Source organism: Sebastes fasciatus, chromosome 22 (genome assembly GCF_043250625.1).
Source record: "Sebastes fasciatus isolate fSebFas1 chromosome 22, fSebFas1.pri, whole genome shotgun sequence".
Taxonomy (NCBI): domain Eukaryota; kingdom Metazoa; phylum Chordata; class Actinopteri; order Perciformes; family Sebastidae; genus Sebastes; species Sebastes fasciatus.
The window spans coordinates 18,502,214-18,522,477 of record NC_133816.1 but is presented as its reverse complement, the minus strand read 5'-3'; the positions used below and the strand labels follow the sequence as shown (position 1 = coordinate 18,522,477).

Here is a 20,264-nt window from a genome sequence, read left to right as displayed (position 1 = left end):
ATCGATATGTCAACCCCCAGTTCTGACAAAAACACTGTGCAGTCTGCTCATTGGAACCAGATTCAAAGATGAGAATGACAGTCAAAAAGCACCTAACACAGGAAATAAATACAACTACAGATGCACTAATATGGAATTTTAGGGCAGATAATGATAACCGATAATTGTCTGTTTGTTGTGGCTGATACCGATAAATGTATCAATAATATTAACCTTACAAATGCAAAAATGTGAAGAGGAAAATAAATATATTTTCAGGTTGACAAGTTGAGTTTTTTAATACAACAATATTTAGAGAACCTTCACCATCCCTAGAAAGAATAACTTGCAATAATCTACATTATTCTTTTGACATGTAGAATAATTAGAGACAGACGTTATCACCTTATTGATTAGCTACACAAACCATAATAACTTCACATATTTCATTTATTTATTTATTTTTTATTTATTTGCACATATATAAAACTTCACCATATCCAGTCAATGAGAAAAAAATAAAACAAGAAATGTGTCAGGAGAGGTCAAGAGCTTATACAAATGACCCCCCCACCAACCCCAGGAGAGAAAAAAACAATAACAAAAGAGGAAGAAAAATCTAAACTAACATAATTTTAAAAATACAACAAAAGTTAAACAACAACAAGAAGTACACAAAATGTGCAGAAAAACCTAACCAAACAGTGGAAAACAATCCAATAAAAACAATGAAATACCTACAAAAAAATAGTACAGAAGAAAAGAAAATATATCTAAACATATCAAAAGATGAAAATATGGTTGGACCATACATAGACTTTATATGAGAAGTGGACGTAGTCACCCAGACTGCCGTTTTGAAGCCTCGTGCTCGGCATTTTGGTCGTAGCTATTTTTGTTTTTTTGTCCTTTGCCATCTTGTTTTTTTCGAAACCAGAAGTGACACGAGAGGGTGGAGCTAAGTACAACTGAATACGATTTTTTTAGGTCACCAAAATGTTAAAATTAACTCTCATGAATTGAAAACAAACCGTGAAAGAGAATGAGAATGTGGTTGACCTCACTTACAACAATAGGTGTGAAACTCTTGTGGGGCTTAAAGTGGAGATGAAGCAGTCGACAAAGTTAAGCTGGTTTACTAAATTGGTTTCCACTCTAATGAACAATTAGATAACAAACATGGGAAATGTCAGCATTTAAAAGAAAAAGAAGCTTAATTTTATCTTTCGTGGCAAGAGCGCTGCCATGTTGCAGTACTCTAGCCTGTGACATCACACATTTTTCAAAATCAGAGTGCTCCAAATTTTCAATATGTTTATTTGATCATTAACAACATAAATTTAACATACAAAAACACACATATGATTTGTTTAAAAAACAAACAAACAATGAGGATAGATAAAAAGTATAGGATGATCTTGATCCTAATAGCATGTGAGTGACTTTTACAGCATCGATGAATGTGAGCTTCTCAATATGCTGGATAAATCATAAAAAAAACATTTATGCATATGTATTAAAAATAATCTAAATAAAATTAATTAATGATTAAAGAATAATTTTAGATACATGGTGTATTTGCAAGAACAATGTGGAGACAAAATTCTGTATCCTAAATAAGCACATTAGCAAAGAAGAGTGATTTATTTTTGGCTGCAGGACAACAAAGAAGCTTTAAAAGCATATTTATTTCAAACTTAGATATACATTTATATTACACTTTAAAAGAGGCATGAAGAAATCCCTGTCTTACGCAAAAGTACAAATACAATATGTCCGGTTCTACTGCTTGACGCTGTAGTACACACATTCACTCCAGGTCGGATCCCTCTCTCCTCTTGATCTGTTGTGCAGGTTGACACTTAAAGCAGCATAATAGAGTTTTTCTCCGTGTTGGTAACCCTGGTAACAAAATATGTACCAGTTGATCGTTATTTAGTTCTTGACAGAAATTAAAACAATATCCAGGAAACAATGCATTCTGCAATAAAAAGTGTAATTTTTAGTTACACAGTTTTTATTCACCTTTGCATTTGCTGTGGAGGAAGCTGAAAGTCTTGCTTGAGACTCTGGTTATGAAACAGAAGAAAAAGCTCTTTTATTCAAAAGTCAAATTCAGTGAAGACGCGCTGTCAAATACAAACAATAGTTACCTGTAGATTGGCAGCTGCTTCTCTTGCTCATCATGCACACGGAGAAAGCCAGTAAAACACTCAGGATGGAGGCGAATGTCGAAGTTCCACTCAAGAAATACACCAAGACAGTAGAGTCCACCCCATCTGCAGAGAGACGGACTTCAGAAACATGGAGCTTTCATCAGGTTTTTATCCTAAGTTTGTTTAGGAAGTACTTATCAGATGCAACAACCTCGGCTACTCACCTTTAACGTCCAGTTTGGTCCCGTTTCCAAACAGTATCTTTCCACATGAGGCAACGGCACAGTAGTAGGTCCCAGCATGAGACCGGTTCAGGCTGTTCATTGGCAGGTTGTAGACACAGGTGTGTGTTTGTGTGTTGGGTTTCTTCTCACACTGATCATTCCTGCCTCCATGGGTGTAGATGAGTCCTGGATGAGATTCTTCAGAGTTTCTGAACCAGTAAACACTGTGTTCTCCATCATATATCCCAGTGTGTACTGTACAGTTCAGAGTCACAGAGCCTCCTGGCTGGACGGTCTCAGATGCTGACTGCTGGATCAAAGCTGGGATGTTCAAACCTGAACCCTCTACACTGACTAGAATGCTCGCCAAGACTTCCAACGCGTATAGATAGCAACTTATGCAGTAGTAAGTACCTGAGTCTGAATTGCGCATGTCTGCAATTGTAAAGTGATTTTTACCATTTTCAGTATCCAATGTGAAGCGTGAATTGTTCTTGAATTCGCCATACAAATATTTTTTTTTATCATACATATAGAAGTTGGAGATGAGCCTTGGTTTCTGTCCCAGTGTTTGCTTGTACCAGTAAATCCTTGCACCAACAATGCCTCCATAGAAACACTGCAAAGTGAAGTTCTCCCTCGCTTTAACTGATACAAAACCTTTCTCTTGACGAACAGACGAGGAGGATTTCAGATCGGTCGTCTGAGCTGAAGTGAAGTAAGAGACAAAGCAAATATAAATTTGATTTAATGTGGCAGAACTCAGCAAAATTAAAAATCTTAGAAACATTCGTATGACGAGTGATCATACACTGAAAGTTTGAATATATGAATACAACTCACCCATTTCCCCCCAGAGCAGACATGCGAGATAGAGAGCAAACACTGTCGATGTCATCGTGCTCAAATAGCTGTGGGAAATGAAAAGAACGTAGATGCTTTCTCCACTCTTTAGAGACGAGACTGCGCTTGATTGGCCAACCTCATGTGACGCAGTATGTATGTCCTACTTAGGAGGCGTCAAATGTTCACTGCCATCTGTAGAGTCAAGTATTTTTTTTTTAGAAAAGGACCACAAGGTGTGAAAGATATATGAAGACCATAACAGCTCTCCATCTTGGCATTAGATTTAAAACAAGTAAAAGGTCCATTGACCTCCATTGTACTGGACTGGCAGCAGAAGTCAAATAAAATCAGTTCTATCTACATGCATAACTACCACTGGGCATAAAGTTTGACATGCTTTAAACTTTAGCCCAACATCACAAATCGAACCGAGGGTGCGAACACTCTTACATCCTGCTGAAAACCACAAAATGTACCAAATACAAAAAGTAAGGGGGGTTGAAAATATCACAGGTCCGAGAGTAATGAATGCTTTATTTCTTTTCTACGTATGTTCATAGTGTAGTAGTTCATAGTGACAAAATATTTTAGCACACAGTAACTATTGTATCTCTTAAAGGCTTTGCTTTTATTACACCTGGCCTACATCCGCTGTGTGGCCAAAGCAGCAGCTGCAGTCTTCGTCAGTATCAGCCTCAGTGCTGCTGTACACTCAGACGCAGCTCAATACACAGTCAGTGTACTTGTGTAAACCAGGGGTTCTCAAACTTTTTGGGGCCAGGGAAAATATTCATAGGACCCCTTATAATCGTAACGCCGATTAAGCATAATGTTTACTACCATTTGTACTCTTAGTTGTTGGTGGGACTAAAGGACACAATATGCTTGTTTTATTGGCGCAAATGGTCCCTATTTGTTGATATTCACACATATTCAACACAATTTTATAATTTATAGCAAATTATTTCGCGGACCTCCTGAGAGATTGCCACGTACCCCTGGGGGTCCTCGGACCCCACTTTGAGAATCACTGGTACTACTAACTACCTTTGGGTCCGCCCGGCGCTACGAAGGGTCTTAAGGGGACTCAGCCCGCTCAGTTGTATTTTTTGCTCCCTTTGTTTAAGCTTTATGTATCTATAGACAAATAGCAAAAACAATACATTTATTGGCCGAGATACATGTGACTATCGCTCAGCTGTTGTTTCAGAACCATGGACAGCGCTGTTTGTGTGTAAGGGCCGGGTAGCTTGTCTACTGTAGGTGTGGCGCTGTCCGTGGTACTGAAACGGAGGGGAGGAGATCGACAGACGGCCAGACGAGACAGAACACGTCGATTAGTTTGGTTTCTTCTTGCTTTTCGTGGTGACATGGAAATAAAGCATATCAATTAACTTTTTATTCGAAATGTATTAGATAAATTACCAGCTATTGGGAAATAGTGGAATATAATTATTAAATAATGTTTATAATAACTTATTTTTTCAATACATTTGGAGGTAAATATTTGGGTAATTTTGCAGTAATTCCAAATTTCAAATAGGTTACTTGCTAATTATCACCTAATTACCAATTTGCGGACCTGTAAAATGAAGTGTAACTGTACATGTAATGCTATACTGTATCTATTAGATTTCCATTAAGATTAGGAGGGACATCAAAGCTCTGCATTCGCTTTCTACAATACTGTATGTGTGCATGGAAACTATGATGTCATTAATATTGAAGAAAAATCCTGGTTATGCAAAACATAAATAGAGATTAAAGAAAGCTTGTTGATTGAGTAAAAAGGGAAAATATTACCAACAAGTCTTTATATTATTTATTTTATTTTATTTTATTTAACCTTTATTCAACCAGGAGTAAAGAGATTCAAAATTTCTTTTTCAAGAGTGTCCTGGCCAAGATAGGCAGCAGCACAGTTACAAGGTTGTAGACATGAAACACACATAACAATTCAAAATGAAGACAAAGAGCAAATTACAGAATCACAAGGTATCGGAAAAACATTCATTAGCATTCAAAACTTCTACAGCCAGATGTGCTCGCTTCTAAGTCTTTTAGAAATACTTATTTTATTTTATTGCAAGACAATACTTTAGAATTTTAAAGACATTCAGTGAGACCAGCTCTCAAAAATTCGTCAATTTGTAACTGATTCCAAGAAGAGGAAGCAGCGCATACTTAATAGATGTGAACTCCGTACTTGTGCACAAAAATCTGATGCAGTGCTGTACACGCACACGTTACTCTCCGCCTCACTACGTAAAGTGCACACTTCTTCCTGCATTGGCACTGAATGTTGGCATCGGGCGTAAACCGTGAGATGTAAATATGAACAGAATTCCTAGGTACACTGAGCTGCAACTTTTGACTTTAGAGCACAAGGAAGATATACACATACATCTCATAATCTACCTCTAACTCTACATAACACTTGAAATACGACTAAATCCAGTTTTATTATAAAAGTAGAAATGGAACCTGTCCAGATCTATTGCTTTACACTGGAGTACACGCATTCATCATTGGTGTTGTTCCTCGGTCTCCGTGATCTGTTGGGCAGGTTGACACTTAAAGCAGCATAATGGAGGCTGTCTGCGTCTCTGTAACCCTGGTAACACAATATATAGAAGTGGATTAGGATATCAAAATTGAAATACTCACAAAACAATTGGTTGTTGTGCAATAAAAAGGTGGATTATTAAGATAAATGTCACCTCTGCATTTTCTGTGGAGGGAGCTGATAATCTTGCTCGAGACTCTGGATGTGAAACACAGAAAATGCTTCTTTATTCAAAAGTTATATTTAGTGACTACAAGCTATCAGATACAAACAGTACAACTTACCTGCACATTGGCAGCTGTTTCTCTGGTTCACCTTGTACACTGAGAGAGCCAGTATAACAACCAGGATGGTGGTGAATGCCAAAGCTCCACTCAAGAAATACACCAAGACAAGAGAGTCCACCTTATCTGCAGAGAGACACACACCAGGAGACAGAGCTTTTATCGCTGTGTTCATTAGAGCTGGGACGATACGCCTATCTCCCGATTCTATACTATCATGATACTTGGGTGCCGATTTGATATGTATTGCGATTTTACACGTGATTTTTGTTAACTTTTTAACACTAGACCATGACAAAAGGATGAATCATACACTTCTAGGAACTTTTACTTCGGAAAATCTCTAAACTGATACAGTAAAAATGTTTAATTTTCAGCATGTATATAGTCAGAGATGTCAGACATTGTCATTATTTATTAAAAATGTTTTCATTGTGGCTGTTTGAATACATTTCACATAAATGTCAGTATATGTGTTCTCTACAGTTGTAGCGTCGGCTAATTTGGCTATGAGAGTGACGACTGGCTTGACCGCACGTTACTGCAATACGATAACATTTCCTGTCCATGACAGAGTTAGCATGCAGCTTTAACCATGATGTCTAGCTCTGCTTTTGCTGCAATGTGTGAAACTAGGGGTGGAACGGTTCACAAAATTCATGGTTCGGACCATAACACGGTTTTGAGTTCAGTTCGCAGCAAGGAGGTCAATTTCTGATTTCAACATGCTTTTCATTTATTTGACTAAAATAAGTAAACAAATGTTAACCTTAACGAAAGTATGGATAAAGAACAAATACACTTCTTCATTGACAAATCTCAATTGAAAGAATAGGTCTTCTACAGTAATTAGTACAACAAAAAAATGCAGCTTTGTTATTTTCATATAAATATGATGAAATTCTAAACTAAGGCCATACATTGAAACATAAGCTCAACCAGAACTACGCTAAAAAACTTATAGCTTTTATGAATGAGCTATGAATAAGCTGTGAGCTTATAGCTCATTCAACAGTGGCTCATTGGTCATTATTCTTACTATAACAGTTAAGGCACTCAAATACTGAAATATTGTCAATAAGAAAAAATAAATTACAAAAATAAAATCAAAAATGTCTGTAATGTAATGTTCCATCTTAAGGCTGTTGGTAAATCCTCAACTGCTGCTTATGCTAGTTTATACAGGGCAGGCACAACAGACTAAAATCCACACGTGAAGGCTCACGCTCTTTGACCATGTGCTTTAATTCTGTATTGTTTACGATGGAGTGTGGTCGTATATGCAGCGATAAACACTCTTATAGCATTAGATATAACTTTGGCACGGTTTGAATCTGCAGTGGGAGGCTGTCTGAATGCTGTGGGGGAACGGACTCTCCGTCCAGTCTGCTTTTGTTTCTTTCCGCTAATCGACACATTCGGGTGATGCCGTCGTAGTTAAATGTTTCAAGTGTCCACATATGAACCCGACTTCAGTTGAACAGTGTCGGCATACAGTTTGACACACTAGTCAGTTTAGCCTGACTTCATGAGCTACTGGGCGCTACAGCGCTGCTAACATTCCTGGCGCGCTGCCAAAACTTTCCGGGTAAAACTCACGCTCCACAGTTTCTGTTCCGAGTAGAAACAGTTAACATAAACATCTGTTTGGATAACGGCGAACCGAAAGGATGTCGCGTACCGAACCGAACGTCCTGAACCGAACGTCCTGAACCGAACGGTTCGGGTCAAATACACAAACCGTTCCAACCCTGTGTGAAACCCAAAGTGTTTCCATACTTTACTGCACGTGTATTGTTTACCACGTTGGATTTAAAATGTGAGGGTTGAGGTCGTATCTATGTGGATCCTCCGCCGGTTCTGGCATTAAAAAAATCAATTTCAAAATTGTAACAAAAGAAATTGCGATAAATAAGTGAATTGATCTTTTCCCCCACCCCTGGTGTTCATGTTCAGTTTGATTGGAAAGTAACCATAAATAACTATACTAGAGCTAGAATTTTACTCACCTTTAAAGTCCAGCTTGGTCCCATTTCCAAACAGTATGTGTCCACATGAGGCAACAGCACAGTAGTAGGTCCCAACATGAGTCCGGTTCAGGCTCTTTATTGGCAGGTTGTAGACACAGGTATGTGTTTGTGTGTTGGGTTTCTTCTCACACTGATCATTCCTGCCTCCATGGGTGTAGATGAGTCCTGGATGAGATTCTGAAGAGTTTCTGAACCAGTAAACTCTGTGTTCTCCATCACAAGTCCCAGTGTGCACTGTACAGTTCAGAGTCACAGAGCCTCCTGGCTGGATGGTCTCAGATGCTGACTGCTGGATCAAAGCCGGGATGTTCAGACCTGAACCCTGTACACTGACTAAAGTGCCCTCCGCAAAATACAAGGCAAGTGACTCACTAGCTGCGCAGTAGTAAATAGCTGAGTCTGAAATGCTCAAATTAAAAATTGTCAAGTGATTGTTACTGTTTTCCATATCCACTGTGAAGCGTGAATTGTCTTTGAATTCATGATAAAAAGAGGCTGTTGTATGCATATATGAGGAAGAGATCAGCCGCGGTTTCTGTCCCGGTGTTTGCTTGTACCAGTAAAGCGATACTGGCTCACTATCTTCATAGAAACATTGCAAAGTCACATTGTTTCCAACATTAGCTGATACAAAACGTCTCTGTTGACGAACAGATGAGTAAGAAATCAGACCGGCCACATGAGCTGAAGTGAAATGAGAGACGAAGCAAATACACAGTTAATAATTTAATCTGATGGAATTCAGCATAATTATTACATAAAAAATATATATTAGAAGCATTTCCATGAAGAGTTGCTAAAGAAAAGATAGAAACTGCAGTCACAAAAACACAACTCACCCATTTCCCCCAAGAGCAAACATGTGAGATAGAAGACAAACTTTAGAGATGCCATCGTGTTCAAATTTCTGTGTTGAGTGAAACACACCTAGATGCTTTTTCCACTCTTCAGAGACAAGACTGCGTTTGATTGGCCGACCTGATGTGACACTGTATGTCCTATTTAGGAAACCTGATCACATGTTTAGTGTCACTTATAGAGCCAAGTTGTGGTTCACATACACTACATATACAGTCACATGGAGGTCTGATCATTTACCTGCCAATAAAAAGCATCAGTAATAGTAATGTGTATTTATAAAAGTGAAGAATATCTATAGACCGAGTTGATGCATCGTCCTGAAGTACTGACTCTGAATATCTAAATATCTATCCCTATATGGTTTTAGAGAAAGTTTAAAATACTTTAAATCACCTGCCTACAAGATTAGATTTTATTTTTATTATTATTATTACTATGAAAGGGGCTGAATTCCAAATTCAGAGCATATCTACAGTATGATTGAGGGATTGCCTCCACGCAGCTCTTCAGATGGCGACGACTGAGCCACCGCCAGCACTAACAGTGCAAACAACGGCGACAGTGCTGACAGTGTTAACCTGGGGGGGAACCAGAGGTTGGGCGCTATGCTTCCACCAAGACACTGTGTGTTATCGTGGAAGCGTAGCGCCCAACCATATGAACCCAGTGCAGAGCGGTGGCGATTAGCTAGCTCGTAGGGCACACACACTGGGACTCACATGCACTAGTGCCTGTTTCACACTACAAGATTTTCAATCGCGATTAATATTCGACTAATTATGCAGCCCTAGCGGCCGAACCGGCTATGTAAACAAGCTCGGATTACATCACGCACAGAGGGAGATCGACTTCATTTTCTGCTCAGGTAGACTTTACTCCTCAATATCTTAACATAGCACATAGTTGTTTGCTGCTATATTAATGCTCTGAATATTTAATTTAGCACCTTAAATATTAATAAAAATAATATTGATAATGGTCATTTTTAAATGTCGGTTTCTGACGTTCTGATGTTTCAGTATGTAAGTAATTTTGTAGTATATTCTATCTATTATATGTAGTAATACTCTAAATAGTATTTCAACTAAGTAATGTTCTAATAATTTCCATTAATAGTATTACCAGTATTAGTATTTGTATTACTGGTATTCGTGTTAATATTAGATTTTCCTGTGTGATCAAATGTGACTTAATAAGCCCTCCCCTGTTCTGGGGTATTTTAGTGGTCTCTGGCTTAAGGGGCATCTATGTGGGAGTGCAGCCGCGTCAACATCCTGCTGAAAACCACAATAGCTGCTGCACTGACAGAGATACACAGCTAAAGCATGGGCTAAATGTTAAAAGGTCTCAATGCAATGACTGCTTCATTTCTTTTCTGCATTCATAAGAGAAGCAGTGCCAAAACAAGACATTTTGTCATGCATAACTCTGTCTTAAAAGCTACACAGAGCAAAGCATGTTGACTTCATCTTGGGGCCAAAGTATACCCACCTACCAAGACACCACTACACCACTGCCACCAGCGGATTTGGGCAGAACTCAGGCTCAAACTTTTGTAAAACAGTAACTTTAATAATGGTTCTCGCAGTTACATAGTCCTAGTCAAGGTGTATATGAAGGTGTTAGAGGTCAGACTCATTGAGATTAAAAATCTCTTTTTCAAGAGTGTCCTGGCCAAGATAGGCACCAGCACAGTTACACGGTTGCAGACATAAAACACACATAACAATTTAAAACAAAGACAAAGAGCAAATTACAGAATCATAAGGTATCGAAAAAACATTCATCAGCAGTCAAAACTTCTACAGCCAGATGTGCTCGCTTCCAAGTCTTTTAGAAGCACTTTAAAGACATTCAGTGAGACCAGCTCTCAGAGATTCAGGTCATTTTGTAACTGATTCCAAGAACAGGAAGCAGCGTTCTTAAATGCCCTTTTTCCCAGTTCAGTACGGACTTTTAATAGGATTTAGTCTGTGAATAGATGTTAAACTCCGGTCTTGTGCACAAAAGTCTGATGCACTACTGTAGCCTAGACGCACACCATACTCTCCACCTCACTATGTAAAGTGCACACTCCTTCCTGCATTGGCACTGAATGTTGGCATCGGGCGTAAACCGTGAGATGTAAATATGAACAGAAATCCTAGGCACACTGAGCTGCAACTTTTGACTGCAGAGCACAAGGAAGATATAGACATACATCTCAAAATCTACCTTGAAATACGACTAAATCCAGTTTTATTATAAAAGTAGAAATGGAACCTGTCCAGATCTATTGCTTTACACTGGAGTACACACATTCATCATTGGTGTTGTTCCTCGGTCTCCGTGATCTGTTGGGCAGGTTGACACTTAAAGCAGCATAATGGAGGCTGTCTGCGTCTCTGTAACCCTGGTAACACAATATGTAGAAGTGGATTAGGATATCAAAATTGAAATGTTCACAAAACAATTGGTTGTTGTGTAATAAAAAGGTTGATTATTAAGATAAATGTCACCTCTGCATTTTCTGTGGAGGGAGATGATAATCTTCCGCGAGACTCTGGATGTGAAACACAGAAAATGCTTCTTTATTCAAAAGTTATATTTAGTGACTACAAGCTATCAGATACAAACGGTACAACTTACCTGCACATTGGCAGCTGTTTCTCTTGTTCACCTTGTACACTGAGAGAGCCAGTATAACAACCAGGATGGTGTTGAATGCCAAAGCTCCACTCAAGAAATACACCAAGACAAGAAAGGTTTCCTCATCTATAGAGAGTCAGACACCAGAAACAGAGCTTTTATCGCTGTGTTCATTAGGGCTGGGACGATGCACCTATCTCCCGTTTCCATACTATCATGATACGTGGGTGCCGATTTGATATGTATTGCGATTTTACAAATGATTTTTGTTAACTTTTTAACACTAGACCATGACAAAAGGTTTAATCATACACTTCTAGGGACTTTTACTTTGGAAAATCTCTAAATTGATACTGTAAAAATGTTTAATTTTCAGTATGTATGTAGTCAGAGATGTCTTGAAGTCAGATATATCAGTCATTGTCATTATTTATTAAATTTTTTAAGAATTTTGCCATGAGAGTGACGGCTGGCTTGTCCGCACGTTACTGCAATACGATAACATTTCCTGTCCATGACAGAGTTAGCATGCAGCTTTAGCCGTGATGTCTAGCTCTGCTTTTGCTGCAATGTGTGAAACTAGGGGTGGAACGGTTCACAAAATTCATGGTTCGGTTCATATAACGGTTTTGGGGTCACGATTTTCGGTTCGGTATATTTGTTACAGAAGGAGGTCAATTTCTGATTTCAACATGCTTTTTATTTATTTGGCAAAAATAAGTAATCAAATGTTAACCTTAACGAAAGTATGGCTTACATAAAGAACAAATACACTTCTTCATTGACAAATCTCAATTGAAAGAATAGGTCTTCTACAGTAACTAGTACAACAAAAAAATGCAGCTTTGTTATTTTCATATAAATATGATGAAATTCTAAACTAAGGCCATACATTGAAACATAAGCTCAACCAGAACTACGCTAAAAAACTTATAGCTTTTATGAATGAGCTATGAATAAGCTGTGAGCTGTGAGCTTACAGCTCATTCAACAGTGGCTCATTGGTCATAATTCTTACTATAACAGTTAAGGCACTCAAATACTGACATATTGTCAATAAGAAAAAAGAAATTACAAAAATAAAATCAAAAATGTCTGTAATGTAATGTTCCATCTTAAGGCTGTTGGTAAATCCTCAACTGCTGCTTATGCTAGTTTATACAGGGCAGGCACAACAGACTAAAATCCACACGTGAAGGCTCACGCTCTTTGATCATATGCTTTAATTCTGTATTGTTTACGATGGAGTGTGGTCGTATATGCAGCGATAAACACTTATAGCATTAGATATTACTTTGGCACGGTTTGAATCTGCAGTGGGAGGCTGTCTGAATGCTGTGGGGGAACGGACTCTCCGTCCAGTCTGCTTTTGTTTCGCTCCGCTAATCGACACATTCGGGTGATGCCGTCGTAATTAAATGTTTCAAGTGTCCACATATGAACCCGACTTCAGTTGAACAGTGTCGGCGTACAGTTTGACACAAATAGTTGTCAGTTTAGCCTGACTTCATGAGCTACTGGGCGCTACAGCGCTGCTAAGATTCCTGGTGCGCTGCCAAAACTTTCCGGGTAAAACTCACGCTCCAGAGATTCTAGTTCCGAGTAAAAACAGTAAACATAAACTTCTGTTTGGATAACGGGGAACCGAAAGGATGTCACGGACCGAACCGAACGTCGTGAACCGAACGGTTCGGGTCAAATACACGAACCGTTCCAACCCTATGTGAAACCCAAAGTGTTTCTGTACTTTACTTTAAGTTTATTGTTTCCCACGTTGGATTTAAAATGTGAGGGTGCAGGTCGTATCCATGCGGACCCTCCGCCGGTTCTGGCATTAAAAAAATCTATTTCAAAATCTTAACAAAGGAAATTGCGATACATAAGTGAATGATCTTTTCCCCACCCCTGGTGTTCATGTTCAGTTTGATTGGAAAGTAACCATAAATAACTATACTAGAGCTAGAATGTTACTCACCTTTAAAGTCCAGCTTGGTCCCGTTTCCAAACAGTATGTGTCCACATGAGGCAACAGCACAGTAGTAGGTCCCAACATGAGACCGGTTCAGGCTCTTCATTGGCAGGTTGTAGACACAGGTGTGCGTTTCTGTGTTGGGTTCCTTCTCACACTGATCATTCCTGCGTCCATGAGTGTAGATGAGTCCTGGATGAGATTCTTCAGAGTTTCTGAACCAGTAAACACTGTGTTCTCCATCACAAGTCCCAGTGTGTACTGTACAGTTCAGAGTCACAGAGCCTCCTGGCTGGATGGTCTCAGATGATGAATGTTGGACCAAAGTTATGACGTTCAGACCTGAACCCTGTACACTGACTAGAGTGCCCTCCGCAAAATACAAGGCAAATGAATCACTAGCTGCGCAGTAGTAAATAGCTGAGTCTGAAATGCGCAAATCAAAAATTGTCAAGTGATTGTTACTTTTTTCCTTATCCACTGTGAAGCGTGAATTGTTCTTGAATTCATGATAAAAAGTGGCTGTTGTATGCATATATGAGGAAGAGATCAGCCGTGGTTTCTGTCCCGGTGTTTGCATGAACCAGTAAAGCGATGCTGGCTCACTATCCTCATAGAAACATTGCAAAGTCACACTGTTTCCAACATTAGCTGATACAAAACCTCTCTGTTGACGAACAGATGAGGAAGAAATCAGACCGGTCACATGAGCTGAAGTGAAATGAGAGACGAAACAAATACACAGTTAATAATTTAATCTGATGGAATTCAGCATAATTATTATATAAAAATATATATTTATAAGCATTTCCATGAAGAGTTGCTAAAGAAAAGACAGAAACTGCAGTCACAAAAACACAACTCACCCATTTTCCCCAAAAGCAAACATGTGAGATAGAAGACAAACTTTAGAGATGCCATCGTGTTCAAATTTCTGTGTTGAGTGAAACAAACCTAGATCCTTTTTCCACTCTTCAGAGACAAGACTGCGTTTGATTGGCCGACCTGATGTGACACTGTATGTCCTATTTAGGAAATCTGATCACATGTTTACTGTCACTTATAGAGCCAAGTTGTGGTTCACATACAGTACATATACAGTCACATGCAGGTCTGATCATTTACCTGCCAATAAAAAGCATCAGTAATAGTAATGTATATTTATAAAAATGAAGAATATCTATAGACCGAGTTGATGCATCGTCCTGAAGTGCTGTCTCTGAATATCTAAATATCTATCCCTATATGGTTTTAGAGAAAGTTTAAAATACTTTAAATCACCTGCCTACAAGATTAGATTTTATTTTTATTATTATTATTACTATGAAAGGGGCTGAAGTGTTTGCTTGTACCAGTAAAGCGATGCTGGCTCACTATCTTCATAGAAACATTGCAAAGTCACATTGTTTCTAACATTAGCTGATATAAAACCTCTCTGTTGACGAACAGATGAGGAAGAAAACAGACCGGTGTAGGGATTTGGCATTAACAGGTTTGGTTATTAGCAAATTAATTAATAAATAATAGTAGAATTATTAATATTAATAAAGATTATCAATAAACATTAATAATAAACGGGGCACCACCCTGGAATCAGGGACCAATAACCAAAATGTTAATATAGTCTCATTATATATGCTAAATTATCAATTTGGAACGTTGATTAATAATTGAATTAATAACTATAACCAAAATAGATAGTAAAGGTTGAAAGATATCGGAGTTCTTGACATAGCAGAGGTTGGCATTATTCACTCTTGTACAACATTAAACAGACCAGCATGTATATTCCACAAACATTTATTTACAAGATAATAAAGGTTTAAACACAATATTAATCTAACTAAATAACTGAACTTAACAAACCAAACAAAGTGTGTAATTAATTTGCTGATAACCAAACCTGTTACTGCCAAATCCCTACATGTTGGTGCCCCATGTGAGGCATATTATTATTGTAGGCAAATTGTTCATAATTGTGCAATATTCATTTTCAGCATAATTTTTGGTCAAAAACAAAAATGTCGTATTCCACTTCTAAACAAACCAAAATGCGTGTGTTGTGTGTGTGTGTGTGTGTGTGTGTGTGTGTGTGTGTGTGAGAGAGAGAGAGAGGGGGAGAGAGACAAAATGCGTGTGTTGTGTGTGTGTGTGTGTGTGTGAGAGAGAGAGAGAGAGAGAGAGAGAGACAAGATGGCTTCTTGTCTCAAGATGTCTGCCTACAGACAAAAGCGGCGAGCACTGTAAAACTACAAAGACGGCGGGATCAAAGATGGCCGCCAACATGTCACCGCACGGCCTCTTTGTTCTTCGGAGCACATGTGCTCAAGAAGGACAGAGAGGGGGGTGATGTGGGGTTAAAATTATCTGAAGCTGTATGTTTATGTTTAACTAATTCACAGTTTCTGTATGTGATCTTTATGTGTGTCAGATAATGCAGTGGGTTAGAAAAGATGGTTAGTTTGCATGCAAGACCTTGTCTATGTGAAGCATAAACTAAACACATCCAATGTGGCGAAGCCAGCTACCCAAATACAAATAACTACAAATAATATCCCAACAGTCAAACTCAATGAATAACATTAAACATATCAATACAAGTACATTCTAGAAATCAAAGTTGAACAGTCTTGCTCAGCCACGTGCAATTGCGACTGCTAAGGTAAGCCCAGTACATTACCACTCCATGGAAGAAAAGGGTTTGTAATTCCATGTGTTGAAGTTGTGGTTCCAAGTCAAAGATGTCATCTTTGCTGTGCTGAAATCAAGTTGTGCAGATTGGAGGAAGTTGATCGCTCCAATACTTTCTTCCCAGCAGCTTGATAGCTTGGTGCTAACTTCCTTGCGGTTGTTGCTTGAAGTTAGTAGGTCAAAAGCAGGCTCTCGCGTCCTCTGTTTAGAGGTTCCTTGTGTTCCTATAGATCAGAGCAGCAGCTCACCTCCACAGGTCAGGAGGTGAGGAGAAGGAGCAGGAAAGAGGAGGAACAAAGAGATTCCTCTGGTCTTGTCCTGGGTGAATTTCACACCTATGTGTGAATGCTACAGTAGCCAATGGCTGCTGAGCTGAGTCCATGGGTCAAGGATCATGTTACTGAGTTCATGTGGTCACCTCCCACCAGTCACATTGGTGGGTCCCTACACCGGTCACATGACCTGAAGTGAAATAAGAGACGAAACAAATACACAGTTAATAATTTAATCTGATGGAATTCAGCATAATTATGACAAAAAATATATTTATTTAGAAGCATTTCCATGAAGAGTTGCTAAAGAAAAGATAAAAACTGTAGTCACAAAAACACAACTCACCCATTTTCCCCAAGAGAAAACATGTGAGATAGAAGACAAACTTTAGAGATGCAATCGTGTTCAAATTGCTGTGTTGAGTGAAACAAACCTAGATCCTTTTTCCACTCTTCAGAGACAAGACTGCGTTTGATTGGCCGACCTGATGTGACACTGTATGTCCTATTCAGGAAACCTGATCACATGTTTACTGCCATTTATAGAGCCAAGTTTTGGTTCACATACACTACAAATACAATCACATGCAGGTCTGATAATTTACCTGCCAATAAAAAGCATCAGTAATAGTAATGTGTATTTATAAAAGTGAAGAATATCTAAAGACCGAGTTGGTGCATCGTCCTGAAGTGCTGACTCCGAATATCTAAATATCTATCCCTATATGGTTTTAGAGAATTTTTCTGAACTGAAGTTTAAAAGACTTTAAATCACCTGCCTACGAGCTTAGATCTTATTTTTATTATTATTATTATGACAGGTGCTGAATTCCAAATTCAGAGCATATCTATGATTGAGGAATTGCCTCCACAGGGCTCTCAACATGGCGACCACTGAGCCGCCGTAGCGTCCAACAATATGAGCCCAGTGCGGAGACGTGGAGATTAGCTAGCTCATAGGGCACACACGCTGGGACTCACATGCACTAGTGCCTATTTCACACTACAAGATTTTCAATCGGTTTCTGATGTTCTGATGTTTCAAAATGCATATGCAACTAGTATATGCTATCCATTTTATGTAGTAGTACTCTAAATAGTATAACAACTAAGTAATGTTCCGAGAATTTCCATTAATAGTATTACCAGTATTAGTATTTGTAGTACTGGTATTCGTGTTATATAATATTGGGGTAATTTGGCAGTAAATTCAAATTACAAATAGGTTACTTGCTAATTATCACCTAATTTCCTTGAAATTTGCGGACCTGTTAAATGAAGTGTTACTGTACTTATAATGCTATACTGTATCTATTCGATTTCCATTAAGAGTAGGAGGGACATCAAAGCTCTGCACTTGCTTTCTACAATATGTGTGCATGGAAACTATGGTGTGATTAATATTAAGGAAAGATCCTGGTTATGCAAAACATAAAAAGAGGTTAAGGAAAGCTTGTGGATTGATTAAAAAAGGACAATATTACCAACAAGTATTTATATTATTTTATTTTATTTAACCTTTATTCAACCAGAAGTAAAGACTCATTGAGATTAAATATCTCCTTTTCAAGAATGTCGATAGGCAGCAGCACAGTTACAAGGTTGCAGACATAAAACAAACATAACAATTTAAAACAAAGACAAAGAGCAAATTACAGAATCATAAGGTATCGAAAAACATTCATCAGCATTCAAAACATCTACAGCCAGATGTGCTCGCTTCTAAGTCTTTTAGAAGCAATTTAAAGACATTCAGTGAGACCAGCTCTCAAAGATTCAGGTCAATTTGTAACTGATTCCAAGAAGAGGAAGCAGTATACTTAAATGCCCTTTTTCCCAGTTCAGTACAGACTTTAGGGACAGTTAAAAGGATTATATCTGTGAATAGATGTGAACTCCGGTCTTGTGCACAAAAATCTGATGCAATGCTGTACATACATACGTTACTCTCCGCCTCACTACGTAAAGTGCACACTTCTTCCTGCATTGGCACTGAATGTTGACATCGGGCGTAAACCGTTAGATGTAAGTAGGAACATAATTCCTAGGCACACTGAGCTGCAACTTTTGACTGCAGAGCGAAAGGAAGATATAGACATACATTTTAAAATCTACCTTGAAATACGACTAAATCCAGTTTTATTATAAAAGTAGAAATGGAACCTGTCCAGATCTATTGCTTTACACTGGAGTACACGCATTCATCATTGGTGTTGTTCCTCGGTCTCCGTGATCTGTTGGGCAGGTTGACACTTAAAGCAGCATAATGGAGGCTGTCTGCGTCTCTGTAACCCTGGTAACACAATATGTAGAAGTGGATTAGGATATCAAAATGGAAATATTCACAAAACAATTGGTTGTTGTGCAATAAAAAGGTGGATTATTAAGATAAATGTCACCTCTGCATTTGCTGTGGAGGGAGCTGATAATCTTGCTTGAGACTCTGGATGTGAAACACAGAAAATGCTTCTTTATTCAAAAGTTATATTTAGTGGCTACAAGCTATCAGATACAAACGGTACCACTTACCTGCACATTGGCAGCTGTTTCTCTTGTTCACCTTGTACACTGAGAGAGCCAGTATAACAACCAGGATGGTGGTGAACGCCAAAGCTCCACTCAAGAAATACACCAAGACAAGAGAGGCTTCCTCATCTATAGAGAGTCAGACACCAGAAACAGAGCTGGTGTTCATGTTCAGTTTGATTGGAAAGTAACCATAAATAACTATACTAGAGCTAGAATGTTACTCACCTTTAAAGTCCAGCTTGGTCCCGTTTCCAAACAGTATGTGTCCACATGAGGCAACAGCACAGTAGTAGGTCCCAACATGAGACCGGTTCAGGCTCTTTATTGGCAGGTTGTAGACACAGGTGTGTGTTTGTGTGTTGGGTTTCTTCTCACACTGATCATTCCTGCCTCCATGAGTGTAGATGAGTCCTGGATGAGATTCTTCAGAGTTTCTGAACCAGTAAACACTGTGTTGTCCATCACAGGTCCCATTGTGTACTGTACAGTTCAGAGTCACAGAGCCTCCTGGCTGGACGGTCTCAGATGCTGACTGCTGGACCAAAGCCGGGGTGTTCAGACCTGAACCCTGTACACTGACTAGAGTGCCCTCCGCAAAATACAAGGCAAGTGACGCACTAGCTGCGCAGTAGTAAATAGCTGAGTCTGAAATGCGCAAATCAAAAATTGTCAAGTGATTTTTACTGTTTTCCTTATCCACTGTGAAGCGTGGATTGTTCTTGAATTCCTGATAAAAAGTGGCTGTTGTATCCATATATGTGGAAGAGATCAGCCGTGGTTTCTGTCCCAGTGTTTGCATGAACCAGTAAAGCCATGCTGGCTCACTACCTTCATAGAAACATTTCAAAGTCACATTGTTTCCAACATTAGCTGATACAAAGCCTCTCTGTTGACGAACAGACGAGGAAGAAATCAGACCGGTCACATGAGCTGAAGTGAAATGAGAGACAAAACAAATACACAGTTAATAATTTAATCTGATGGAATTCAGCATAATTATTACATAAAAAATATATATTAGAAGCATTTCCATGAAGAGTTGCTGAAGAAAAGATAGAAACTGCAGTCACAAAAACACAACTCACCCATTTTCCCCAAGAGCAAACATGTGAGATAGAAGACAAACTTTAGAGATGCCATCGTGTTCAAATGTCTGTGTTGAGTGAAAAGAACGTAGATGCTTTCTCCACTCTTCAGAGACAAGACTGCGTTTGATTGGCCGACCTGAT

At 38.8% G+C, this 20,264-nt stretch overlaps 5 protein-coding genes across 8 annotated transcripts in view; 1 reads left to right on the top strand and 4 right to left on the bottom strand.

Moving 5' to 3' along the window:
* LOC141760518 (prostaglandin D2 receptor 2-like) overlaps positions 1 to 20,264 on the top strand; it is a 117,680-nt gene that overhangs the window by 15,948 nt on the left and 81,468 nt on the right. The window contains exon 1 of one of the 4 annotated variants that reach the window (XM_074623383.1): positions 2,742 to 2,765. The exons of the other annotated variants lie outside the window; for them this stretch is intronic. The gene's annotated coding sequence lies outside the window, so the exon portion shown is untranslated. Of the gene's footprint in view, positions 1 to 2,741; positions 2,766 to 20,264 lie in introns of those variants that run through there. 4 annotated transcript variants of the gene reach the window in all.
* Positions 1,283 to 3,323, bottom strand: LOC141760519 (uncharacterized). Its single transcript, XM_074623384.1, has 5 exons — positions 3,203 to 3,323; positions 2,360 to 3,067; positions 2,133 to 2,258; positions 2,005 to 2,048; positions 1,283 to 1,881 (listed from the first exon to the last, which is right to left on the bottom strand). Exons 1-5 carry the CDS (start codon positions 3,255 to 3,257, stop codon positions 1,762 to 1,764), a joined length of 1,053 nt encoding a protein of 350 aa, XP_074479485.1. The 5' UTR covers positions 3,258 to 3,323; the 3' UTR covers positions 1,283 to 1,761.
* LOC141760523 (uncharacterized) lies at positions 5,024 to 8,700 on the bottom strand. The gene is made up of 4 exons (XM_074623388.1): positions 8,065 to 8,700; positions 6,056 to 6,181; positions 5,926 to 5,969; positions 5,024 to 5,819 (listed from the first exon to the last, which is right to left on the bottom strand). Exons 1-4 carry the CDS (start codon positions 8,591 to 8,593, stop codon positions 5,700 to 5,702), a joined length of 819 nt encoding a protein of 272 aa, XP_074479489.1. The 5' UTR covers positions 8,594 to 8,700; the 3' UTR covers positions 5,024 to 5,699.
* On the bottom strand, positions 8,715 to 14,834 carry LOC141760522 (uncharacterized). Its single transcript, XM_074623387.1, has 5 exons — positions 14,410 to 14,834; positions 13,550 to 14,254; positions 11,575 to 11,700; positions 11,445 to 11,488; positions 8,715 to 11,338 (listed from the first exon to the last, which is right to left on the bottom strand). The coding sequence occupies exons 1-5, from the start codon at positions 14,462 to 14,464 to the stop codon at positions 11,219 to 11,221; spliced, it is 1,050 nt and encodes a 349-aa protein (XP_074479488.1). The 5' UTR covers positions 14,465 to 14,834; the 3' UTR covers positions 8,715 to 11,218.
* LOC141760494 (uncharacterized) lies at positions 18,680 to 20,175 on the bottom strand. Its single transcript, XM_074623347.1, has 5 exons — positions 20,121 to 20,175; positions 19,261 to 19,965; positions 19,036 to 19,161; positions 18,906 to 18,949; positions 18,680 to 18,799 (listed from the first exon to the last, which is right to left on the bottom strand). Exons 1-5 carry the CDS (start codon positions 20,173 to 20,175, stop codon positions 18,680 to 18,682), a joined length of 1,050 nt encoding a protein of 349 aa, XP_074479448.1.